The sequence below is a fragment of the Camelus dromedarius genome, chromosome 15 (genome assembly GCF_036321535.1).
Source record: "Camelus dromedarius isolate mCamDro1 chromosome 15, mCamDro1.pat, whole genome shotgun sequence".
Classification (NCBI taxonomy): domain Eukaryota; kingdom Metazoa; phylum Chordata; class Mammalia; order Artiodactyla; family Camelidae; genus Camelus; species Camelus dromedarius.
In genome coordinates this window covers 50,796,538-50,823,954 of record NC_087450.1, presented here as the reverse complement: position 1 = coordinate 50,823,954, position 27,417 = coordinate 50,796,538, and the positions used below count along the sequence as shown (strand labels likewise).

The following is a 27,417-nucleotide window of genomic DNA, read 5'->3' as shown; positions in this document are numbered from 1 at the left end:
CTAAGGAACACTAACATTAACAAAGAACACTAACATTTATGTGTGTATATATATATATAAATATAGAGAGAGAAACATATAAACATACATATGTAACAGTGAATATAAGACATGAAGTTGAAAAGTTTCAACGTATAAAGATGAGTTATCAAGACCCTACACACAAGAGTATAAAATCTTTGAGGTCAGTAAGTATTTTTCACATTTGCTTGTATCACCCAAAGACCTTAACAAAATACAAACATTTAGAAGGCAGACTTTAACATTTGATTGTTAAGGCTGAGTGTGAAATCTTAAAAAAAAAAAAAAAAAAAAAAAAGGACTAGTTCTCAGATTCAGAGAATTCAATGAGTTTTCAATTTTTGAAACCAACTATTTTTTCTAATTCCTTGTCCAATAAACTACCATACACTGTAAAAGAAAAACATTATTTTGGAAATATAGTGAAATGGCAACAAAATATTGGTAACGATTTTTGACAAAATCCTTAGAACAAGATTTGTAATTTTTTAATGGTTACTTTCATAGCTATCGGATAGAGGGAATGGTAAATCCACAGTAACAATGCCTTCTGAAAACAAGAAGTCAGGAATTTTTTTAAGCTGTCCCTATTAACAGACTGATTTCATTAGAAAAATCTGGAAAGGACAAACTCACTTTCACAAGCAGCTAAAGTGTTTTTTATGGAAGAGAAGTATTTACAAGCAGTTTATTAATAATAAGTGCTTCCATGGAAAATTCTTTCTATAATCCTCAGTTTATTACATACGAATCATTAGGTTAGATACCGATTCCTCTAAGTTATACTTCCCATTTAAAGCAAATGATGACAGTATGGAAGTTGTGAGAATGTTGTCAATTTAATAACCTTATAATTTACTGTATTAAGCAGGATTCTTCTGAGAGTGAAATGGGGGAGTTATTAATAATTCTACCACAACAGGCATACACTGGTACTGAGCCTGGCAAGCCAGGAAGTACGCTCATCCTTGCTTTAGAGAATACCATTCTAATTAATAATGCCATTGTTGCACTTTTAAATTAGTTTCACAAATAAAACTTGATTAAAGAGGAAATAAATATTAACATCTCCTTACCAATATCAATGTATTTGGGATCCAGGGGTGTGCCAATAGAATTACAAAGAACTAGCACAAACTGTGAACAAATAAAATAGAAAATATCAAACCTCTTGTTTATGTACTTTCAATAAAAGAAATAATGTTTAACAGAACATGCTTATCTCTTTTTCAAGTATCACTAACATGGAAGTAATTGATAAAATTAAGTGCAAAGAATAGCAAAGATAATCTACAGCATCAAAAATAAAGAAATATGAATTAAAATTAAACCAAGGCTGATTTCTCGATTTAATGGAACATTGGTTATTAAGAGATCAGTTAAGAAACACAAGTACACTGGCTACTTTTCACCATTTGTACCTTTAAAATTCCTGATCAGCTACAACCTCAAAACTCATTTTTATCCTATATCCAGCTATATAAGAGCTAACTTAATTTGTTACCGTTGCACCAAATGTTTCCATATCGTTCTCCTCCTTTGAAGCAATATATAAATGATAGAAATTCAAAAAAAAAAAGTCAGTTAATTCAGAAAAAACAAAATCTAACCTAATGAAAATAACTTAAAATGCCCAGTGATTCACACACACACACACAAATAATTATCAATAATTAGTATTAGGAAAAATAATCAAGCACAATACACACTTTACATTCTAATAATAATTTCTCTCTTTTTTTGCCATTAGTCACCTTCTCTATATCCAGTACTAAGAATATTATTTTACATAGACATTTTCCTGATTAGAATAATAACTTCAAATAAGCCAACTTTCAATGCATGTAGACTTTTTCTTTTCTCAGTACCTCACATAAAACTTGTTTAATTTCATACATGTAAACTAAATAAGGATTATACTAAAATATCATAATTTATTCTTTCACTACCTAAAATAAGCTTATTTACTGTCACAAAATACAAATGTTTTATATATTCATCATTCACATGATCAAATAAGACTTTCTTATTAAAAAAGGAAGTCCCGCCCATCCCCACAACTTCCCGTTGCTTGCTCCCTAGATTAAGTACGTCCAGCTCCTGTATGTCATCCTTTTGATATTTACCTCCACAAATCTAAGTAACATGCTTACAACGCTACTTGTGTTTCAGTCTGGCGCATTACATAACCACTACCCACCAGGACAGCTACGTGTTGAGCCCTCCTTCACCCCTCTTTCCCAGGCTCCCATCACACAGCAGCACACACCCATCCCTCCATCGTTCCATTATAATTTTGTTAAATCAGGATTTCGTTTTTAAAATCTTCATTATACTTCAGTTTTCAAAAATGTTTAATGTTAAAAAAAATCCAGTTGAGAATAGCATTTTGACTATTTTGGCCCACAGCTGAGTCAGGTATAACATGATTTATTTTCCTTTCAAGCGTATTTTGCTTTCCTTGTAGTGGGTAATTCTTTTTTTTTTCTGTGCTTAGTTTTCTTGGTATTTACTACTAACTCAAGTCCAGTTATCCCCCAGTTTGTATGTCTCCCCTCAAGAGTTAAACCACATTAATTTAAGTATTCTATTAATTTCATCTTGAATTTCTTTTGGAGCCACGTGGCCTGTTCTCATTTGACGACTGCCTCGGCATGTGCATAACTGTCAGCGGGTACCACTCTTTACCACTGTTGTCAGGTGACCCTGTTTCTTCGTCTTTCTGTTTATTCTTCATTTTGGTGAACCATTTCCTGAAGTAACTTCCTAAGATAAGGAAGCTTGGAAGGTATATTTTTGGTGATCTTGTATATCTAAAAATGTCTGAATTCCACCCTCATATTTCATTAATAATTAGCTTAAGGTGTGGAATTCAAGATGGGAAGTCATTTTCCCTCAGAAATTTGAAAGCAATTCTCCAAAGTATTGAGGTTGACAAGTCGAATGCCATTATGACACCTGATCTGGTGAAATCTGTCCTGGGAACCAAGTGGGAAAAGAAGCCTAGGGTAGCATTATTTAACTGCCCTGTTCTCAGCAAGTTCCTTGACCCTTCCTGATGCATGGTGCCCTGCAGTGCAGACTATGTACCCTCTCTGGGGGCAAACCAGTCTCCCCTGGAGGTAGAAGGGCAGCTCCCTATGAGCTCAGTAGTGGGAAGGGGATCTAGAAATTTGCTTCTTTAGATGCCCCTCTTTTTTCCCCAAAGTTTTCTCCTGCCTGCATAATCTCTGGTACTTTCAAATTGCTTTTCTGTTTGTTTCTTTCTGCTGTGAGGTGCCATCAAGTCCTGCGTCTCTTTGGGATTCTATGATAAAAACTAGCTGCTTCTTTGCTTTCTCTACTAATGGCTGAGGATCCCATTTTTCCTGGGTCTGCTAAGGTAATTACCACTAACCCACCTACTTTCTAACCCCCGAAATTATGATGCCGTTTCCTCTCCCTTTCTGGTCCCTATGGGCGTATGGCTTTTTTAAAAATACTTTTCCTGTTGTTTTAATGAGTTTCAGGAGAGAAGAGAGCCAAATGTGGCTGTTCAAATGGCCACCCTAAACTAAAAATTCTATACTTTTTAATGTGATAAAATAATTTATAACACAGACAAAGATAAAGGAGTCCTTTTTTGAAAAATTTGCATATTTCTGGAAATATTTACATTTATAGCATATTTTTAAAAGGGCATTATTTATATTATTTATTTTATGAGACATTGATTTTTTAAGTAATATAACTCCACATAAAAGTACATTTCTGAATGTCAAAGCTACCCAAATTGTTATAAATGGTCACTGTTACATAATTTCTTGAGCATTTGTACTAGACATCTGGTTATTCATTTTTGCTTATGGAATTTTAAATTGGAAAAGAACTGTGGTATTTTAAATATATTCCAGAGACAAAAAGCTTCAGTACTGGTCAGTATGAACTGCCAATGGATTAACTGATTGGAGAAAAAATCAGGGAACACAGAACCAATGGAGTCACATAGTTTTCCAAGCAGAGGTCTAGACAGACCTGGCCAAAAGACCCAATACTTTGCTGTATCTGCCAGTATAGAGGCCATGCTTGAGAAGATGGATAACCATAGCCCAATTCTGCCAAGCAGTTAACCCACCTAAGTTTTAAGACATCAAGGAACACCTACCTGAGGATGATTTTCATCAGCTTTTGTAGCCAAAATGCAGAAATCCCCACAGGTAGTAATAGAAATGAGACTCTTGACATATTTAACATATTTCTCATTGTTTTTTGTATCCCAAAAGATAACGCAGTACTCTGGACGATCAGGTCTGGTATACGCATAAACTACAGTGTTTGAGCAATAACCCCACTGTGGGAGGAGGGAAGGGAGGGAACAGAAGGAGGGAAGATAGGAGGGACAAGAGAGAAAGGGAGAAAGAAATTACCATTGGGAAAGTCATATTATTACATTTCCTTCTAGAAATATTGCAGATATGTGGTTTATCAGTGGTGACAAAATCCATTCTTTAGAAATGGAAGCGTTAAGGGCTGAATATTCAGCTTAAGACCTTTTCTCACTAAAATAACAAAAAAATCTAAGAGTAATAAAGACAGTTTAAAAATATGCTTCAAAATAAACTTAGTTTAACTTTCCTTAATTTAATTTGTAAGATTTAAGCTTCAGTGGTGAAAATTTCAGATTTTTCAGCAGTCAACAACAGCTGCTTGGGGGCAACAGAAGGAGCGACCCCTGCCAGAGTTCAATTCTGAGTCCCCAAACCAAAATTCAGAGATAGGTCCTCTGCCTTTTTTATCCCATCCTTAAAAAAATTTTAGATTTATATAAAAACTGCAAAAATAGTATAACAATCACTATGCTATACATCAGAAATTAACACATAGTAAACTGACAACACTTCAATTAAAAAAATTAATAAAAAATAAAAATAAAGGGACTTGTACTAAGGTGAAAAATGTGATTAAAAATAAACCAATTAAAGTTATTTCAACTCAAAAAAATTTGCAAAAATACTACAAAGTTCCCTATACTCTTTACTTATTTTCCCCTACTGTTAACATCTTACATTACCGCAGTACATCTGTCTCAACTGAAACCAACACTGATACATTACTACTTACTGGACTCCAAACTTAATTTAGATTTTATTTGTTTTTCCCTAATATCCTTTTTCTAATCCAGAATCCCAATTGGAATACACCACATTTAGTCATCATGTCTCCTGAGGCTCCTCTGGGCTGTAATGGTTTCTCAGTCTTCCCTGGTTTCTGATGACCTTGACAGTGTTGAGGAGTACTAGTCAGGTATTAATGTAGAATGTCCCTCAATTCAGGTTTGTCTGCTGCTTTTCTCAGGCTTAGAAGGGGATCATTGGTTTTTGGGGAGACCACCCCACAAGTGAAGAGCTCCGCCCATCATGTCACAGCAGGGGTATGTGAGCTCCATGTGACATCACCGATGACGCTGGCCTCGCTCGCCTGGACAAGGTAGTGCTTGCCAGGTTTCTCCGCTGCAAGTCACTTTCTTTTTCCCCCTTTCCATACCCTGCTCTTTGGAAGTGAGCCACTAAATGCAGTCCAAGTTGGGGGAACGGGAGGGACTACGCTCCACCTCCTGGAGGGTGGTGTCTGAGTAAGTTAGAATACTTCTGTAAGATTTGTTTCTTCTCCCCCATTTATTTAATAATTTATTGACATTGGTTTGTACTCATGGACATTTATTTTATAATCTGGGTGAAAATCCAATGTTACGTCATTTATTTCGTTGCTGAGATTGTTCCAGCCTTGAGCTCTTTCAAGATGGCTCCTCTGTCCCTTTGGCACACTCCCACCTTTCTGTTTTGAGCACTTCCTTACTTCCTGGCACTATAAGATGCTCCAGGCTCATCTTTCACTTTCCCCACCCTAGTTCTAGAATCAGCCATTTCTCCAAGGTGCTTGATCTTTAAAAATTAAATATGTAAGTCTTTTCACAACAAATATTCTTAGTAGTTTACCAGATCAATCCCATACTTCAGATCTTGTTATGACTCAAATGTTAACTTTAAGGTAAAATACTGGTTAGTTATTACACTGCTTATTCTTATTTTCTCCTGATCCACTTTGCCCTTCTCTACCCTGCTCTCTGCCCTGGAGGATGACTTCTGTGAACTCCATCACCTGAGCTACCTTGCCTTCTGCTTTCCAGCTGGGTTTGGCCAACAGAAAGCACCAGCAGGTAGATAACTGGGTGAAAGTATTTATTCCCCCAAGCTGTCTCTGCCCAGCCGGCTAGCGGTGGCTGTGCTCCCACAGGGCAGCCCCTCTTGCACAGCCACCACACTAGTGGGTTCCAGGAACAATACTCCTTCTCTTGCCCACTGCTGCTAGTCCCTGGGTGCTGGCTTTGTCATTCCTTACTGGTCCCCTTAGCCCTGTCCATACTGCTGTAATAAACCCTTCAGGAATCTCTCTTCAATTACTCCTCTGTTTCCTGCTGAGACCCTGACTGCAGGAATAATTTTACTAATTATATACAGTATCCTAGAAAAGCTTACTAGTTCTAAGGTCTTCACACTGAAAAAGCCTCCTTTCAACTGGCTTCTAAACAAAATGGCTATGAATATAAGCAAGAAACAGACATTATACTTCCAGCTATTACAAAACTATTTAGTAAAAAATATCTTTTTTTATAACTGCTCATGATACTTACCTTATAATCAGGTCGAATATTTGCAAAATATATAAAAGAATCAACAGCTAGAGCAATTTTCAGTCCACCTCCTTCCCAGGATAGTGCAGACATCTGCTTTCCAGGAACTTTCAAAGTACCCAGATGCTGAAAAAAAAATTATTATATTTAACCTAAATTATCACAATTAAATAAATAAAATCACTTCACAGAGATCAAAAGTGGTACAAAAAATATTTTGTGAAAGATTGCTACATACTTCAAATCATTTTCCTTCAATTTTTATAATGAAAAACAAGTATTATGATAGAAGTTTACAAACCAGAGCCGAAGAATTCAGTATCAAATTTCATCAAACCTAAGATTGCAGAGATTTAAATATGCATCTTTATTTTTATGTACAACTAAGGAAAGAAAATTACACTGCTAATTAAAATAGGACAACTTCGATTATAAGATGCATCCCAATTTTAGAGTTGTAAAAAACTGTGCTTTGTAGAATCAAGTGAAATATTGGAGTAGTAAACTCAATCCTTAAGTCTTGCATCCCGTTCATCTCCACCCCACCCACAACAGCCAAGCAGTCAGCAAGCCCTATTGCTTTCACCCCTTTCTGTCCTCCACTACAGCTGCCTCCTTTCTTGGCTGAACTATGGTAATAGCCTCCTAACTGCAATTTTTACCTTTTGCCTCTTTATCATTCCCACCCTTCAAATTCAGTCTCCACTCCGATGCCACAGTTATCATTCAGGAACACAAATCCAATCATATCCTACTCTGCTTTAAAAAATGTTTAATAATTTAAAAAAATCAATAGCTCACCATCACATTCTTTAGCATAGTATACAGTGCCTTTCCCCTTTGCCCAAAACTCTTTGGTTCAGCACCCTACTAGTTAGCCATAATGACTGTGTTCTCACACAGGAGGGAACGCCCGTGCCTCCATGCCTTTGGCCCATATAGTATCTCTTCCACCTGAAATCATCCTTCCCTTTCCCTTACGCCTCCCCTATCCTGTTCCTCATCCTCCTGGAGTTCTCCTAGGCATCTTAAACAGATACAACTTAAATATTACTTCCTGCCTTCTTCCCTCCCTCTAGAGTTCCAGAGAATTCAGACAGTGAGCTACTTGAGAGCACTAACTTTATCATATCCACATTTATTTCCCTATCCCTTAATAGATTCCTTGGTAAACAAGTATTCAAAAAATATCTATTATGTAAATTAATGCAGTCAAATTAATTTCTTCATATACTAACACATTCTATTTTATGGCTAAATTTACAAATGAATAAACAAATACAAAGACTTTTTTAATGTGGCCATAGAAAGAAAACATTTTTAATCTTTGCTTATTTGACACAAGAGTATAATCCCTAGAATTTTAATAGATCACCCTGGTAGCCATTGTTCTTAAGTAAGTATGCTCTAAAATCAAATATATTAAACTCTATTTTACCAGGGAAATCAATGGGGGAAAAAAGGTTTAACCTAGGAGGGTCCACTCTATCTGTCCTGCTGCCTGTATGAAGCCAGAGGGAATAAGCAGGCTCTCACAACATCACTCTTGGTACTGACAACCCACACTGCGAGAGCAAGGCCATCTCCCAACGCCGCAAACACGCCAGGCGGTGGCAGCAGCAGGGGAGAAACCAACGGTTAGTAAACATTCATTGAGCACCGCGGTAGACATTTTCCCATTGTCATCTCCTTTAATTTTTACAACAATGTCATGAGGTGTTACCTTTATTTCAGGAAATAAGTAAACTGAGTCTTAGAAGTTAAATGACTTCTCTAAGTGAAACTACACTGTAGAAAGGGAATTCAAAGCCAAAGCCAGGTCAACCTGACTACAAACCACATGCTCTGTTACCCCTCCCATGGCTAAGACCACACTGTGAAAACCAGAAGACCCTAGCCGTCAGAATCAAAAGCAAATACTTCTCTGAGGCTTTCCTTAAGTTTAAATCTTTAGGTAATCTCCTTCCAAGTTACTTTCTCTATCTTAATAACACAGATCCAAAAACAAATCCCTCATATATTCACTCATTCAAAACACAACAAAATAAAAAATATTAAGTGACTAAATACCTCAAGGAACTATGTTAGATACTTTTAATTATAACTATACTGAAAACTACTTACAGTTTTCAGTTTAACACATAACACGTTGATTTGCAAGACAAAGCAAGAAGACCTTTGAATGCAATTTTTTATACTTAGAGAAGACCGAACTAACAAGAATAAGCTGGTAAAATAATATAATGATAAATCAGACAATGACAACAAACAAAAATAACCAATAAAGAACACGAATTAAAAACACTGTATAGCACAGGGAAATATACACAAAATGTTATGGTAACTCACAGAGAAAAAAATGTGACAATGAGTGTGTATATGTCCATGAATAACTGAAAAATTGTGCTGAACACTGGAATTTGACACAATATTGTAAAATGATTATAAATCAATAAAAAATTTTAAAAAAATAAATAAAAAGGAGGCTATCAACATTGAGATAACTAGAACTCAGATTTTTAATTATTTAGGAACCTTGAGAACTATGCTTTTGTTTTTCCTTAGCTTTTACATCTACCAGAAATATTATTAGCTGACAACGTACAGAGAGTACCTGCTCTTGAGAGCACACTGTACTGGGTAACTTTCAGCATCAGCTGACACCATTTCTTACCCTTAGAAAAATTATGAAAATACATAAAAAATATTAATATTAAAATAGTAGAGCAACTGGTATAGGCTTTTGTGTAGCCAAAAATATGTATTATTGAAGTCTATGATGAATTTATAAAAATCAACAGGATGTCCAAAAGAGACTGAATATAGTCTAAAGTTAGAAAATAAAATAGGCAAAAATGTATTAAGTTTACTTACTACTAAGTTCTCATTTTCTAAATACTTTAAAATGTACAATATATGAATCCTCTTACTTGATCTTTTCTACTGCTGCTTAAATAAAATTCTCTTCAAAAATTAAATTTATTAATAATACTATTGAGGAAGATAGCACATGTATTTATGAAAACAACACTTATATTTTAATGTAGCATCACCTAAGATTAATTATTAAGATAGATTTTCTTAAAATAATTATTTATTCCACAACAAATTAAAACTACTAGAAGTTTGGGAAAAGGACACACAGATATGTATATTTAATATCTTTGCATATTTAATATATCATATTAAAACCCCCCAAAATTAACCTCGAACAACTAAATTATACTAAAAATAACTCAAAAACCAGCTGTAAAAGGAGATGCATATTCAGATCACAGAAAATATTCTCAGCTACTCCCTAGTGATTTCTGATGTGAAACATCTGGTTTTCTAAATGTACAGATTATCAAATAAATTCCATGATAAAATACAACCATGAAGACTTATAATATGGGGATAACATTCAAAGACATTCACCTGATGGTTCATCATTTTTACTTGAAATGTCCCTTTTAAAAAATGTGACAAATTCATATCCCTCCCTCCATTCAGTTTCCCCCCTTACTCAGTGCATATTTAAATAGAAAGAAGACAAAACCTTTAATACACTTACCTCACCAAATGGAGTGTAAAACTGTACAATGTTTACATCTTTATCCTGAGTGATGGCCTTCTGGGAGCCTGCCACAGCTAGCACACTGCCAATGTGGTTCCACTGGATGCTAACTACATACATGCCAGTATCAATTAAAACAGGATCTAGTCAAAAAGAAAAAATGAAGTAATTATAGTGAAAAACTTAGCCTAGAGAATTTTATCATCTTAAAGACAATTTTAAAATATTTTTTTAATTCTCCACATTAAAAAAAAAGAAAAATTACATACTTTGGTCATTTTCATGTCTCATTATTTGGCATCTCCCATTGTCAAAGCAAATAGCAAGGCAAGGGCAATCTGGCTCCACGTAGCCTTCTGTGCCATGGTACCAATGAATTCCAGCAATACTGATTGCTCCAGTGACATTCACTAAACAATTGAGTTTCATTTTCATCTAAATAAAATCAGTTAGGTTAGTATTTTATATTTTAAAACAGGAGTCAGTATGAATCAGAGTGTTATATAAAGAACACTGAAAAAATTTAAAAATCTGGTTTGGGATGCAAGCTCCATCACTTATTGGTTTACCAATCGTGGACAAATCACTTTACCTGAGTTTCAGTTTTCCCCATTTGTAAAATGAAGATAAAAAAAAAAAATGCCTAGAGTTTTTATGAGACTCAATGACACGAGGTATACAAAAGTGATTTGAAAATAGCAAAGTGTCATGTAAAAGTTGGTTGGTTATTATCACTTTCACAAATGAGTGGATTTATGTAACATCTTAATCCTCAGTAAAAACAAAAGTAGGGGGAGGGTGGAGCTCAGAGGTACAGTGCATGCTTAGCAGGCACGAGGTCCTGGGTTCAATCCCTAGTACCTCCATTAAAATAAATAAATAAACAAAAACCTAATTACCTACCCTCCCCCCTCAAAAAAACTGCCCCAGAAGTAAGGTCAGAGATCCATCACAGCCAGATCTCACAAAGACAAGGTTTTTCTTGATATTATGCTTCCTCAGCCTATTCTATTTTGTCTTCTTTTCAGGACCTGATGTTTAAGTCTTCCATCCTTTTTACAATCTTTAGTAGCTTGCTACAAAAATATCTTTGGTATCTCATGGAAACTTTGGCTTCAGGTATTAGAAGACACAAAGATTAAACCACACATCATCCTACTCATTATCCCTCAGCTTCAATACACTGAGGTCTTGTCCTTTCCAGCTACCAGAAAATCAGAATTAAGAGCATTAATTTACCTTAAAGCAACGCAGAAGTTTTTTTAATTAAACAATTTTAGATGATTGGAGGAAAACCTGAATTGAAGACTTTCTTGATTACATAAACTATCATAATAAATAAATGTGTATACATATGTGAATGATATAGAAAATAATCATATAAAACTATAAATAAAAGTAAAGAATATATATACTTACTATAAAATTCCCCTGATTATCATAAATGTGTATTTCTCCATTTGCCATTCCAAAAAGTAAGATTTTGCTATCTGCGGACCAGGCTACATGGCATAACTGTATACCCTTCAGGTCTTTTCCCCAAATGCGATTCCCTAAAACAAAACATAAAACATAATCATTTCATTAAAAGTTCAAGGTCATGATTCTCCAATAACCTCTCTAAAAATCTTTGTTTCCTGAAAAAGCTCTCACACTCTTCACAGCATTCATGCATTTGTTCAATTTATTCAGTCAATACTGAGCACCTACTATGTGTCAAACACCCTACTAAGCATCTGAAATAGCAGCTGTTTCCAACTTTCCTCCTTCTCTTCTAAACTCTGACTCAGAACCTCACTCCTACTCACTTCCACTTTGGGAAGAAAATAAAAGCTTTCAAAAAAGATATCCCCCATTCCCACTTTCAAACATTCGGAACAGAACTGAAGCCACTTATCCTTTCTGCTTTGCCCCCTAATACACAGAAAGAGGTATGTCCCCAGTCAGACACTAATCTAGGCTAATATCCTAATTTCATCACATACAACTCTTCTCCCCTTTCGTTTTATACTACACTGATTCTCAAAATTGTTTCAATACCCTAAACATGGGTAAGTTCAACTCCTCTGGACCTCCTCAAATGCTGTTTCTTAGGTCTAGGATATTGTACACACCAACCTTCCTTGTAGCTAATGCCTCAGCATAGACATCACTTCCTCCAGGATGCCTTCCCTGATTCCTCTGATTCTGGGTTGCATACTTCTTCCATGTGTTGCTGTATCTTCCCTCCCTTAGCACCTATCACGAGGCATTGTAATTGCTGGGGTTACTTACCCATCTCTCCTGATCCAGATCTGAAATTTTTTTTGTTGTACCTAGTGCCTAGAACTACAGCTGTCATTTTGAAGGCTCTCAGAAAATTTACTATTTTCTGTACAAAAAAATTTTTTTAGTAAATTATTTCTCTAATGGACAGAACTTCACACTAAAACAAAAGTCCAAACTCTTAGAAGCCCTAGTGTTATGGATGAACTAGAATTTTAAAGATATAGGTTTTTAGCCTACAAAACACAGCAATGACATGCTCAGTTCTATTAAAAAATGACCAGATGATCATTTCATAATATATAAAAATACTGAATCATTATGCTATACTCCTGAAACTGTTATATATCATTTTCATCTCAATGTTTAAAAAGTGATCGTTAGACCTCTACATACTTTTTGAAATATTTACATATTTATAATACAGTCTAACAAATGTAAAGATAAGTCATATAATTAGGTAGATATATTTAAAATAATTCTGAAAAATTCATTTTTTTCCAGTGCTACTGTAGGAAACTTTTAAATTGTTTTTTTTTTACCTGACTATACTTGAAAATAAATGATTCTTGAATGTCATCAAATTGTAAGGCAACTATTTTCCCTTTTCATGTTCATTTCCCTGTCAGAATGCTAACATATGACAATTAATTTAAACCTCTAAAGATCAAAAATGTCAGCTAAATCTTGATCTTAGCTCTAGGTGCAAAAATGCATTACCGTCCACAGAACCAACTATCACAGCCCCATCTTCGTACACGATGCAGATCTTCTGTCCGTCGGCATTCCAGCTCATACTTCGAACCACTGATTTGTTCCTATTGTTGATCATCTCTTCATACCATGAGCCTGTTTTCACAAATAAAAACAAATTACAAGTCAAAACTCCCATCTAACAAATGGTACTTCAGAGTTGAAAACATGCCATAAAATACACAGTGGGATAAATAACTGCAAAGTTTTCTACAACTTGACACATCAAACTATAAAATCTTCAAATCCAACAGAACAAGATGCAAAATTAACTTAGGTCTTAACTAATAATTGCTTCAAAGGTTATCACAGAAAACACAATAAATGCCCATCTTTTTTTTTCCTCTTTCTTGCTTTCTTTCTCTCTCTTTTTTTTTTTTACATTTTCCCACTGATTTATTTCAATTTTTTTGTTCAGAATGAATTTTTTTTAATTAAAGTACAGTTAATTATAATGTATCAGCCTCTGGTGTACAGCACAATGTCCCAGTCATGCATATACGTACATATATTCATTTTCATAATCTTTTTCTCTTTCTTTTTTTCTGTCAATTGAAAAATAAAACTTCATTTGCTTTGGAAGAACCAAAACAATTGATTTTCCTCAAAGCCCAACTTTTCCCACTTGAGTGCATCTCACATAACAAGGAAAAAACCAGAATAACTACAATACCTTTATACGTATGCATAAACTCTCCAATGATTGACTATAGGCGTATTAAATATCAGCATATTATGTAAAAACTCTAAGCCTGCTTGAAAAAAATTTTAAGCTGTTCATATCACACTGGTGATACCACATCACTAATGCTGAGTGACAAAAACGTTCTTGTACAAGGGGCTGGAGTGAGATGTGACCTGACTCAAGGTATAACCAAATGTGAGATAAATCACAAGGCCATTTTGTTTTGTTTTTGTTTTTAAAAGGCTTTGCTACATTCTGGTACAGGGAACTCTGGCTTGAAGCCAGGCAAATAATCATGCAATGTAGATTAACTAGTCAGAGCAGGGTATCATCAAGTCAAGACTGAGGCTCAGAGAAGACCTACTTTGGAAACAGACAAAGTTTAATCTCCTGTACTTTCACATTCTACTACCTACACACATACACACAGACATAAACTCTAAAAATAAATAAATGAATTCATGTACTACAGCATATTTTAATTGAGAATATTTAAAAGGCATACCCTAAACGTTTTCAAAACAACACATATGAACTAAGGGGCCCTTTTCATTTAAAGATGATGGCTGCAGGCCTCAAGAGAATGTGTATTATTAAGTTATTTTTCTGGTAACAGTGATGCACCTAAATTAATCCTTCTCTCTCTCTTGTGGGCAAAAGGCACAACTTGTGAGCCAGTAGTCAGAGCTGAGATAAAATCTGTATCTGTGGAAGAAAAGGAAGCTACCTGACTCATTAAAGGAAATGAATTATTGCCTTTGACTTCTTCATAAATATGTTCTTATCTACTGAACTAACTCTAGCCACCAACCACAGAGAAACCAATTTTTACTGGAAAACTGAAAAAAGAAAAAGAAAAAAAAAGGCTATCTCAAGCAGAAACTATACTGCTAAGAGTCCTAAGTTCAGTTTGGAGATAACCAACAGTCATCTAATTCACCTTCTTAACGCAAGGTCACAGTTCAAAAGAAATAATGTTAAAGGGAAGAGTAGGCAGCCATAAATTCAGAAATATCACTCCTGTGAATTCCTCCTGTTGCTGGTTAAAAAAGGGTCTATTTAAAAGAAGTTATTTCCCCATTCAGATACTGTAATCCAGACTCCATTTTGTGAAAGATTAAATAAACTCTCCCAATATACCTTTATATAACATCCAAACAATGATAAGACCATTTTGATCACTGGTAGTCAACTTCTGGTATTGTTCATTCCATGTGACAACTTGAACAGAACCTAAAAAATTATAAAACAGTTTAGAAACCAAAAAGGGAGCCACAGTTAATTTCAAATTTATATTTTTACAGTAAATACCAAGGGCAGATTAAAATCAATACTGTTCCTGGGCAACTAATATTACTTTTTAATATTACTTTAATATTACTCAAAGATATTCACAGGATGTAGCTACTATTATTACTCATTTCTACAAGAACGCATAACCCTATTTCACATGTTTGTTTCTATTCCATGCCAGCTAAAGTCCCTGTAGGATCAGCTGCAAGAGCTGCCATTATATCTGACGACAGAAACAAATGTAAGTAAAATCTACCCAATTTGCCTGACTCCCAAGGATTATGATGCCCAAAGGACACCATACTAAGTACTTTTTTTTGGTCAGGGGAGGGGGTGGATATTTGTTTGTGGTTGATGTGTCCCCTATTTCTCTCCCCCCCCTCAACCTTGTTTTCCATCCTATTAGTAACAAACTCTTGAGCATATCTTAAACCTCCGGGTTATATGACCAAATGGGGTTTCTTTCAGTTTTTAATCCCTAAATATTTTAGTGTGTATATCCTAAGAACAGGAGCATTTCTCTTGTAAAACCATTTTACAAATTAGAAAGTTTAGTAATGGTACAATATTATCTAACCCACAGCCCACTTTCAAGTTTTATCAACTGTCCAAATAATGTCCTTTATAGATACTTGTTTTTGTCATTTCATGATTCAGTCTAGGCTCATGTAGTGCATTCAGATGCCTCTTTAGTCTACTTTAATCTGGGACCATAGGATAGACTCCAAAAAAGGATTATATCCTATCCATAGGCAGATATCAGTATTTTTAATATATAAAATATAAAATAGCCACTTTTTTTCACATCTGTTGAAGATGTTATTTAATCATCTGAAAGTTGGTAAATGACTCTAGGCTGTATTAATTATGGCTAAATAGAAATGATTTCTTAAAATATTACCATTATTTAAAAGGATGACATTGTTGCATTAAGTAGACAGTTTCTAAATTCCTAAAGTTAATACTATTCAAATATGATTTAAAAATTTACATGACTCACCACTATGCCCTTCAAGAGTCTGATTCATAGAAAGGTTACTAGGGGCTGCAAGACCCCTCAACTTTCCATCATCTAAAAAAACAAAAACAAAAAAATACTATGGCAAATATCTAAATGGCAGATTATAAAATTTTGACATTTCTTGCTTTTTTTGAAAGGAGTTCCTATTCCCGGATAATATTAGAAAGATTTCTTTTAAGTATGCCTCATTCTGATCCGCTTTTCTCATGGCAAAAACATGGACAATAACATGTACCCTCTTGCAAAGATGTTTTTCTGGAAAAATAAAGCAAAAATGTGTAAAGGATGTTGTTTATTCAGTATACTAAATATATAACATTATTATTGTTACTTATTCCTTCCCCAAAGATAACACATAAAAATATTTATGAGATACAGATTGAGAACTCTAAGGCATAAGATTGATCAAAAAGCAAAGATTTTGGAAACTGGTTTTTACTAGATTTTACAGAATCTTGTATTTATTCATTCATTCATTCAACAAATATTTATTGAATGGCCACACTGCCCTATGTACTGTGGAAGGTTCTGAATATAAAATGATGAACAAAATAGTTAAGGCCTCTCCCTTCAGAGAGCCTGGAGTCTACTGAGGGGACAGATATTAAATACACCCTCACACACCCACATAACTATGTATATATATATATAATTATAAACTGGGGAAGTAAAGGTATAAAAAGAGGCAGTAACAGAAGGGGATTAATTTAGATTGGACAGAGGGAGAACCAGGGAAGGATTTCTGAAGAAATGATATTTATGCTGAGACTGAGGGAGAAACTGGAAAAAGCCAAGCAAGGCAGGGAAAGGGGGGCAGTATTCCGGGCTAGGAAACAGCGAGGCAAAGGCCCCTGAGTAGAAGTGTAGAGCCTCTGACAAACTGAAAAAAGGCCGATGTGGTTGAACTGGGGGAGAATGGCCCAAGAGGAGGCAGAAGTGATGGGCACAGGAAAAATTAGGAAGTCTTTGCAGGAAACAATAAAAAAAATTTTTTTTAGATTTTATCCAAAGAGCAATGTATGCCTTTAAAGACTTTTTTTATTTAAAGTGATTTATTCTCCTTGATTACTAATCATATTGTAGAGAATAATACATTAATATGTCATCTCAGTACATTAATCTTCACTTAGAAAATCTGACTAATACATGTAAAATACAGCATTTAAAACATCTACTTAAAAACACTAATTTATGAAACTCTTCTAAGAATTTGTGAGAATGGGAATTATAAAAGTTGCTGCTGAATAAAATTCTACTTTCAAATAACATGTATGTTAAAATATTATGAAAAATATCCTTTATTCTGAAAACAATCTCAGAAAAAAAATACCTAAGTTCCTCTAAAACCACTAGTTCTAATTATCCAGTTACTGTCTTGGTAACATTAACAAGAATGCACATATATAACATCACAATCATCTGTCAAACAATTAAGACAAAATAAATATTGTTGATATACATTAGGTGGATCATTATTTTTTAACAGAAGGTTCTTTCACTCATTGAATCGCTTAAAAATTGTTCTACACACTTAAACCTTATTCTAGTATTCTAGAAACATGTTTCTTATAGCACTGAAAATCCATTCTAATGCCTATAGTGATAGTCACTGTAACCAAGTGAAATTAATGATATGTGATTCTAAGGGTTTACAGGACCTAACATATCTGAAAGTGTGATGAAATAGTTTCATCCTTCCCTTTATTTATATGGTCTGAATTCATAATTCTGCACAGCAGGCATACTTTCTCTTTGTTAAACTATTAAGTAAAGGACTCTTCACAAAATATATTCTGACAGATGAGAATAATTTTTTGGAATTCCACTTTACATGTTGAACAAGTATAATCCACATTGAAACATTGTCTTTTGCTGGCAGCAACTCCAGAACTTGATCATGCAGAAAATTTTGCAAAATTCATCTGAAAGTTCTGATGTTAAAAAAAAAAGCCAAAAGTTTTCAATGAGGTAGAGGTAGAGCAAAGCCACCAGTATCCCAAGACTCTAGTGAGTTACATTCCTAAACTCCCCATGACCAATGAGGAAACAAACCAGACTGGCATGGGAACAAAAATTGGGTAATACTGACAGAATTCTTCTAAAAGCATGTACCAATAACCGTTGGATGATGAAAGAAGACACCAATAAAAGAAGGCATTTAAAACCCATGAAAGATTCTTGTGGCGATGTCTAAGTCTGAAAAATCAGGACTGGGCTGGGGATGTTTATTTAGGAATCATCACCCCACAGATGGCATTTAAAGCCATGGGAATGAAAGAATAAGTCTAAAGAGAATGTAAAATGAAGAGAGCCCAGAACCAAGTTCTCAGGAATTCCAACAGTTAGAGGAAAATCTAGTAAAGAGATTGAGAAAGGAGGGAAAAGCAATATATAGAAATACAACAATAATTTTAAAACTTCAGTCCTCCTTTTGTCTTGAAAAACTATGATTCAAGACAGAAGGAAAGGTCAAATGCTGATAAGAACCAAAAATAAAAGCTGTCCATTGGATTTGTAACATGAAAATCACTGGTGAGGGAGAGAAAAGAGGGAGAAATCAAACTGAAACTCAAAGGAGAGAGAGGATAAAAAAAGTAATGAGGTCCATGGAAGGAGGGAGGAGGTGGGCTCCAGCAAAACATATGGAAGTTGGCCTGTGAGAGAAGAAAGTCACCCGCCTATCTTAACCTGATGGAAAAAGCTGCAGGCTAATGCTGGTTCTAGTCCCTTTCCTTCTAAGGCAAGGGAGTGAAAACCGGGTACATCACCACAGGGAATGCAAAGTAGTGCAAACTTCCTAGGAGATAAGTTGTCTAAACATACGAAGACGCTTTATAAATAAATGTACATGACCTTTGATCCAGTGGATTCCACTTCTAGAAATTTATCCTAGCAAGTAATTGAAGGTTTACACAAAGAAATATCTTTAATAAATATCTTTAGATATGAAGATATTGTTAGAGACAACCTATATGAAGACATCTAAATGTCCAACACTAGAACTGGTTAAATAAACTATCATATATACCAACATAATGGAATACTAAAGAGCCATTAAAATGATGCCATAGAAGGTGTTTTACTGATGTAGAGGATTGTTACATTATACTGATGAATGATAATAACTTAGCTATTTTGTAGCTAAACTCCAAAATGGTACTTACAAAGTCACATCTTTGCATCTTTAGTACAACACAGTACTTCACATGTACTAGGAATGCAATATCTGGTAATTGTTACTGGAGGATCTGTTGTATCACAACTATGATTATTAAATACAATAGACTGAACTTTTAAGAATCTTCCAGCAATAGTTCTCATATTTATCTCTTTAAAATATGATTTACACTCGTTACATTCCAAAACAAATAATTTACTCCATCTTTCAAGACGCTCAAGAATCTATATGCCATCTTGCTCACTAATTGCAAAGAATACTCTAACCATACTTCATCAAAAGTGCAGAACAGGAAAAGAAGTAATTTTTTTCTTGAAAAGTCTTCAACATAAGTGCATTTCTTAATGTAACTAAAACTTCCTACATGTTTTAAGCAAAACAAAAAATACATACATACACATATGTACCTATATATTTGAAAAACAACAAAGACAAAAATTATTTTCTCTTAACACAGTTAAGAAAACTAAAGCACTGGGAGATCAAATTGCTAAACATCAGAGGGCAAACTCTAATTGGTACATAAGTATCTACCTTCCAAATCTGCCTTTTATTTCATAGAATTAATCTAACACATCAAAACAATTATTCTCTCTCTACTGAGGCTGTCCATGAGCCCTCTGTGTAGTGGTTAAAGCCGAGGGCTTGAAAGTGAGACAAACTAAATTCTGACAGAAGAAATTTTCACATATTGAAGTATGGGGAAGTCATTCTGGCTTATTTATTATTTAACTTAAACTTTATGCTAACTAGAACAGCCTGTTTTGTAGCCTATCAAACATATCTTGTGTATCTGTTTTAATCATTAAAGTGTGCATTGTCCAGAAGTAAAGAATGTCCATTCTGAACACAGAGATAAATATAAATGTTCAGTGCTGGTACTCCTTCAATGATAAGGCTCTCTTCCCAGGAGCCAAAGACAAAGCCAGACTGACTCGTTGTGTAGGAAGCATATACATTCCTTGAAGGAATGTACCACTGTCAAGTTTGATGCTGTTTGTTTCAGCAAGAGATAAAACCATCTTCTTTGGAAGAGTTTCCCAGGACTACCTGAGAGGCTGCTTCCCGCCTATAGTCCTCAGTTTGGCTCAAGTAAAACTCTTTTCTATTCCCATTATTTCAAATCTTATCTGTGTCACTTATTTTCTATGTGACCTTGGGCCATTTATTAACTGCTCAGTTTTCTCATCTGGAATACCTACCTTTCAAGATTATTATGAAGTCAAATGAGATACTGAAGGTTAAACACCCCAAACATAGAAAGTGCTCAATTAATATTCCTAAATACCACTTCAAAGCTGTAAAGCAGTGCTACTCAAAGTGTGGTCTGAGAACCTATAACGTCAGTATCACTAGAAATGCAAATTGTCAGACCCCATTCCAGATCAACTCTGGGGCTAGAGCCCAGAAATCCATTTTAACAACCTCATCAGATGATTCCTAATGTCTGATAATGCTTGAGAAGCAATGCTGTAAGGAATCCAAAAAAATTCAGCTCAATCCTTTATTTTACAAAAAACTGAACTAAAACCCAAGGATATTCAGCAATGTGCTGAAAGACATTCAGAAGTCTTATGGCAAAGCTGAGGTTCCAACTCCAATCTCCTCATCTAGATCTACAATTTAGATTAGGGATCGTCTAGCTCTCCAACCTGGAGCAACACTAGATCCTAACAAAATGTGTAACAGTTTGCTATGATTCCAGAGAACCAGAAAGAGAGAAATCAAGCAATAAAACACAAGAGACTTCTTAATAAAAATGTTTTTAATCCAATTTTCTGTTCTTGGGAACTAGGTGCATACTAATTCACACATCTGAAAATCAGAAAGGATGACATAAACCTGTAAATAATCTGCCAAAATGTGAGATTTTGTAACCTTACTGAAATGCTGATTCGCATCATTTTTATTGGTCTCCTAATAACACAGCACAATAACACACATTGCCTAGGGCAACACAGTGACTCAGTTTTCTTTCCTCATTCTTTTTCATTTTCCATCAATAACTTCAGCCAAATTCATCTAACATTTACATGTGATATTCTCTGAATTTTATTACAAAAATACTCTAGAAAAACACCACAGAATGTTTGGGGTTTTGTTCTTTTCCTTTTGAAAGAATTAGAATTGCATACTGACAAATACCATGAGCAAATCTCACTGAACAAATGATTTCCCATGGAGTTCAAACATTTGGATTTGCATTCCCATTTACCTGTCTGTGTCTCCAATTTCAAAACTTTCAGTAATCCATCTTCACCACCGCATGCTATGAATCCTTGGTCTTTGTTCCAAGATATACACTTCAGCTTCACATTATTGGGAATGGCAATCTGAAAAGCAACCAGATCCACTCTCATAACTCTTCACGAAGGCGTTGGGAATGGGTCTACCCGAGACGAAGGCTGAAGACGAAAAACGGCCAGCCTTGCAGAAGTGCGAGCCGTTATGAAAATGAGCATAGTCCCCTGAACTGCCCCGGGCCCCGCCATTTGGGAAAGAGAATGAACTGCACACAAGACAAGGTGAGTGACTGGGAAAGAACCCAAGAGAGGAGTGACCTGATCGATTTTTTTTTAAAGGAAGAGGGGGTAATGGAGGTATAAACCTATACCATCAATCCATATTCTCTTTGCACACACAGTTTGTCTTCCTTTTTGTTATTATTTTTCTCCTGCTCAGCGGCCCGTGATAATCCAAAGAATTTAAGTCAACTGCATCAGCAACAGGTGACGGAGGAAGGATAGGGAAGCACGCAGGGTCCTGCAGCTCCCCCAGAAGGACCTAACCCGGGGCGGGAATGGGAAAGAATCGTGCGAGAGGGCTGCTGGCTCCACCGGGACTATCTCGGGCTCAGCAGGAGGTCCGAGGCTGGACCAGGCAGGAAAGTGGGAGGAGGGATGGCGAAGCCGCTATCACGACGCCTGGCCTCTAAGGCAGGATGCGGGAATCGCCCGCAGGGCGAGCGATCGGAGGAGGAGCGAGGGCGAACCCCGGGAAACTCACTTTCTTGCTCAGGTAAAAGAACATCCTGGGGACCCCGAGAGGACGAGCCCAGCAGTCAAAGCCTGCAACAAAGAAACTTCTAAGTCTCCAATCTAGAGTACCAACGGCTTTCGGAAGCTCCTGTCGCCCTGGCAACCGTCGCCGTCCGGTCGCATCCGGGGCGCCGAGAGACACTTCCGGCGTCGCTTTCGCATCGCGGAGCGTCGTACGCCTGCGCTGACGTCTCGGGGCTGCTGGACCCGCTGTCGCGGGGCCAAATGGGACTTGGACCTGGTAGCTTTGCGTTTTGGCCTTACTGTCCTGCGTCTGGGCCGGAGCAGCGGCCCTCACCCCTCTGCCTCATCGTCTCAGCCGCCCTCCGTTCGGGCGGGCTCCGAGGACCGGCCACACCTGGGACGGTCGCGGTGGAGCTTGCCCGAGGCGTTAGTATCAACTCAGGAGTAAAGGCGCCCATTCAGATGAAGTCCTGATGGTGGGGCATTGTGTAAGCCGAAAAGTCCCAACGTTGTCGAAAGGGCAAAGTCATTTACTGTGCTTGGCAGGCTGGCACCTTTGGCCAAATGTTGGTACAAACGTGCGTTTTCAGGTTGCAAACCTTCCTTTGTGCCTTTGGGGGTTGGAGAACTCCCTGGAGCAATCCGAGGGTAGGAGATTGTGTCAGTTCTGTTTGTTTTAGAAATTTTTAACAGTTTAAGCTGTTACTGCAACCCAAGGGTCCTTATAAACAGGAATCTGTGTGAGCTTTGGGCTCTTACAGCGTATGATTGACATTGGGCATAGCCTTCCATTTTTAAGTAATTGAGGTGTTTGGTATTTTCTTGCCTGGCATCGACTGTTCTATTTTCTCTTCTTTTTCTGCCTTATTTCTTCCTTCAATTCTCCTTGTCCTTTCTGAATGCTTGGAGAGTTACAGACCACAGTTTTAGACACAGGGCAGAAAATCCCATGAAATTATTTAGTCTCACCTGTTTTTTTGGTTTTTTTTCTTCTTAATTTATGTATTGTTTTAATGGGGGGTGGGATAAGTGTACTTACTTGTTTCTTTTTAGAGGAGGTACTGGGAATTGAACCGAGAACCGTGTGTGTGCTAAGCATGCATTCTACCACTTGAGCTATATCCTCCCCTCTGGTCTCATCTGTTTTTTATCTCTCGTTTTCACTTTTACCATATTTATAGCTACCACTGTTGTATATAATCTAGGACGTACTTTATGCAGCAGTAGGTAATTTCCCCACCTAGAGGCTTTCCCCATCTCAGGCAAATAAGGTTCAAATCCTTTGACCTGAGTCTGTTGCCTCACCTAGAATACTCAAAAGTTGACAATGGTCCTAGTTCCTTTCCTATCAAATCTAAACCCCAGCTAAAAGCAGATCTTCCTTCAATCTTAGAATGTCTTTATGTTGGTGCCCCCACTTTAAATAAGCCAGTATTGCTTTTTTCATCCCACCATGCCTGTCTGCTTCCAAAGCCATTTTATATATCCTCTGATGTTCCTACCTTCTTGGTCATTTGTGCCTAGCCAAACACACAGATCAGGTCTCCCTGAGTAATTCTTTCCAAACTTAACCCCCATCCCATTCAGATAATTTATTTATTTGTTTTCAAATGTGTGAGTATCTTTTTTCAGCACCAAACAGTACATTCCTAAGATGTGTTGACACCTGCTCATGGACTCCCTATACTGGACCAAAGAGAAAAAGCAGTTATCCAAGCCAGGGGATTCCAATCAACTGGTCAAAGTTTAAGACATGATTAGTTGAAACTACTGATGGTTGCATGCTTGAAAATTCATCTCTCTTTAATTCCTTTCCCTAGTTCTTGCACATTCACTCTCATTTATCCCTCCTATACCACCATTTTTTTGGTGATATATTAATATAACTGTGTGCTCAAACAAGTTTGGAAAATAATACTTGCTCTGTGTTAGGTCCTTTCAAAAGTGTTCAGAAATAACAATATATGTTTCATATAATATATACTGCCGTGATGTGTTCATATTTCATTTCTTTACAGTTTATATTTAGATATTTTTACTGTTCCTGGGTTTACATTTGTAGGTTACATTTGCTTTTCAGGTGCCTATATTAATGTATCCTCATCGTTTTATCTAAATTTAAGTAATTTTATTGTATTCCCTCTCCCACGAGATTCTTGATTCAAGCCTTTCTATTTAACATGAATTTACATTTTTAATCTTAAGAGCATGAAATTAAATTGTAGAAAGAGCCACAACATTGTGTCCTGTGACAAGGAACTGTTTCATATTTGAAACAGTTGTTAATTCAGCTTAATTTAAGGAAATGTGTTAATAGACAAAGTTGATAATGTCACCCAAAAAAAGCATGACAATAATATATAAAGATAATGATGTTTTTATTATACTAAAGACAACATAAGTCAAAAAAGAATGAGTAGTATACAATTTAAAGAATTGTTTTCTTCTAAAAGTTATAAGCTTTAAAGCTGAAAAAATTATATGTATCAAATATGTAAGTGAGAAAAGTTAGGCTTATCATTAACATTTTAAAAACATTAGGTTTTGTTATTTGTTATAGTAATATTTATAAATACATAATTTTATTGATTGGATCCTAAAGTAAAACGATAAAGTAAATTTAGGATTTTTTTGTCCTTGGTAAAAAGTTATAATACTCTTAATTCACAACTAAAGTCTTTAGTTGTGTGTTTCTTTCTCACATCACAGTGAATTAAAAATGGCATATAACAGTTCATTTGATGTGTGTTAACTATATTTAGATATGTGTATTATAATCCCCTGATCACAGTTTCAGCAGTACTTTAGCAAAAATGATCAAAAACCAAAAGTGTTGAAGATATAGTTCTAAATTATATTCATCTCAATTTAATGATATGAATTTTTTATGTGTAAATACTTTGTACAATTTACACTCTCAATAATAAGACTGGTTTATACTATAAATACTGTCAAGAAAAAAAATAGATCAAAAGTTCCCATTGTATGTATGGTTATCTTACTAATACAAACATTTAAAAATTAAATGGCTCAATTAGTAAAGAAAGAAAGAAATATGAAACTTTACATTCTATTTACTACCAACTATTTCACAGTCATAGCTTAGAGACACTAAAGTTTGCTCTTAATAAGGATATGGACATTTATTTCCTTAGAAAAATGAAACTGACTTTCCAGAAGGTCCTCACACTACTTATCCAGTAACATTCAAGCATTTGTAATGGCAAATTATTAGCAGGAACATTGAAGTGTGCCAAATTATTAAATACACCAAGCGCTCCATGTTTCCAGGTGACAAAATTGAGCTAGTTAACGATGTATTTGTCCATATTCATTTGCTTGCAACTTCTCCAAAATGTCATCCAGTGGCAAGTTGTTAAGGCTAACACCACATATTTTTAGACTTTAGAAAATGCAACCACACTTTCAGACACTTCAATACAAGAAAAAACATTTCAGTTCTATTTTCAACAAAAAGAGTAAAATTGTTTTCTCATCAAAAATCTAATTTAATCTAAAACTCAGATATTCTGTTTTATAGAGAGCATGATATAAAGCAGTGGTCTTCAAACATTTTTGCTCAGATGTCCCCTAAGGTAATTTTGACAAATGATATCTTATATTTAAATTATATGGATATATACATATTTAAATTATATGCATATTTACATGAAAATTTTCTTAAGTTTAGTTACAAAATATGCAATTTCTGCTATATTATAAATAGTGACTTTAAAATAAAATGTAAATCTGTCTCTCAAATGTATCCCATGTAATATTAATACCATACTGAATTAATACTACTATCATTCTAAAATAAAATATTTCCTTGAAATTGTATTTCCTTTCTACTTTCTCTACAGAATTTTATTCTACTTTGAATCTTGGAAATCTGTTCTTGACCACTCTATTATACTTCGTTGATGTAAACTTTATACAGACTACAAGCAAATACACATTTATATTGAAATTACCTTTAAATTAATTTTCTTTGACCATCGGCTCTAAATTTTTTAAGTTATCTCAGTTGAGTTATCATTACAACTATTATGGGCATGCAGTTGATCTAAACAATAAACAAATTACAAATTCTGACATAAAATCATTTAAAACAAAAGGTGTTTTAATTAAGAAATGTATCTCTTATTGGAATGCATTGGGGGACGTGTCTATAAGGGCTTCATTAAAAATCTGTTGAGTTTACCCTTTATTTGGTTCTCTGGAGAGTTTACTTTTCCAAGAAATTCACCTTAGTCAAGGGCAGGCTGAGTAAGAGGTATGCCTTTTTTGTATAAAGTTAGGAGAATGACCCCAAGTCACATTTTAGGCAGATCAGTGTAAGGAAGTGAAGGATTTGGAAACTGATTCCTTTAACATTTTCTGTGCAACCCCCCAGCCCCGCCAATACCCCTTGAAAGTCTCTGCAGACTCCTAGGTTGGCCCCATCTCAGTCTAAGTACCACTCCTCTGGGATCACTAGAACGGTGTTGTCAGTTCACTTGAGCTGTGCTAAGAAAAAGTACTTTTTCCTGAGTGACTTCTTTGACTAAACAGCTGATTTGGAAGGTTGCTGAGGTGCTACTATGTTCCATTTTGAAGTCTGCGTTTTCACCACTGGGCTGGACAGAGAGAGTGCACAGCTCTGTGTCATTGCGCCGTCACACCCTGTTAATCAGCTGATCCTGAATACGAAAGCCATAGTAAGGAATCAGCAGAATAGCACCATCTGTTACACAGAGCTCAGTGAGGAGTTTCTACGTCTGTGGAAAAGCACTAGGAAAAGAAATAATTACACAGCTTTTACACATAAGTAAAGATGGGCGTAACAATCTATTAAAACATTTGAAAACAATTCTAAATTTAAAAAATTAAAGCTATGTACTACTATTGCTCATCTTAAAATGTAACGAATTTTTTCCTTATCCTGTGGAATGTCCTAAAATGTCGGCCCAATTTTAGTACCTCGGCTTGCT

The 27,417-nt window shown here is 35.5% G+C and overlaps 1 protein-coding gene and 1 pseudogene across 2 annotated transcripts in view; both read right to left on the bottom strand.

Annotated features, from left to right (window-relative positions):
* The window catches only part of WDR35 (WD repeat domain 35), a 51,275-nt gene extending 28,681 nt beyond the window's left edge, over nucleotides 1–22,594 (bottom strand). Inside the window, exons 1-12 of one of the 2 annotated variants that reach the window (XM_064494714.1) lie at nucleotides 22,449–22,594; nucleotides 21,658–21,775; nucleotides 16,244–16,315; nucleotides 15,091–15,183; nucleotides 13,233–13,361; nucleotides 11,667–11,800; nucleotides 10,517–10,682; nucleotides 10,245–10,390; nucleotides 6,692–6,817; nucleotides 4,166–4,351; nucleotides 1,526–1,558; nucleotides 1,098–1,158 (exon numbers count right to left, since the gene is read on the bottom strand). In XM_064494714.1, the coding sequence (XP_064350784.1) occupies nucleotides 1,098–1,158; nucleotides 1,526–1,558; nucleotides 4,166–4,351; nucleotides 6,692–6,817; nucleotides 10,245–10,390; nucleotides 10,517–10,682; nucleotides 11,667–11,800; nucleotides 13,233–13,361; nucleotides 15,091–15,183; nucleotides 16,244–16,315; nucleotides 21,658–21,775; nucleotides 22,449–22,472 (1,288 nt within the window). In that variant the 5' untranslated portion in view covers nucleotides 22,473–22,594. The remainder of the gene's footprint in view (nucleotides 1–1,097; nucleotides 1,159–1,525; nucleotides 1,559–4,165; nucleotides 4,352–6,691; nucleotides 6,818–10,244; nucleotides 10,391–10,516; nucleotides 10,683–11,666; nucleotides 11,801–13,232; nucleotides 13,362–15,090; nucleotides 15,184–16,243; nucleotides 16,316–21,657; nucleotides 21,776–22,448) is intronic. The other variant, XM_064494715.1, reaches the window with a different exon arrangement.
* LOC135322992 (E3 ubiquitin-protein ligase RNFT1-like) lies at nucleotides 17,923–18,433 on the bottom strand (annotated as a pseudogene).
* Nucleotides 22,595–27,417: the final 4,823 nt, after the last annotated feature.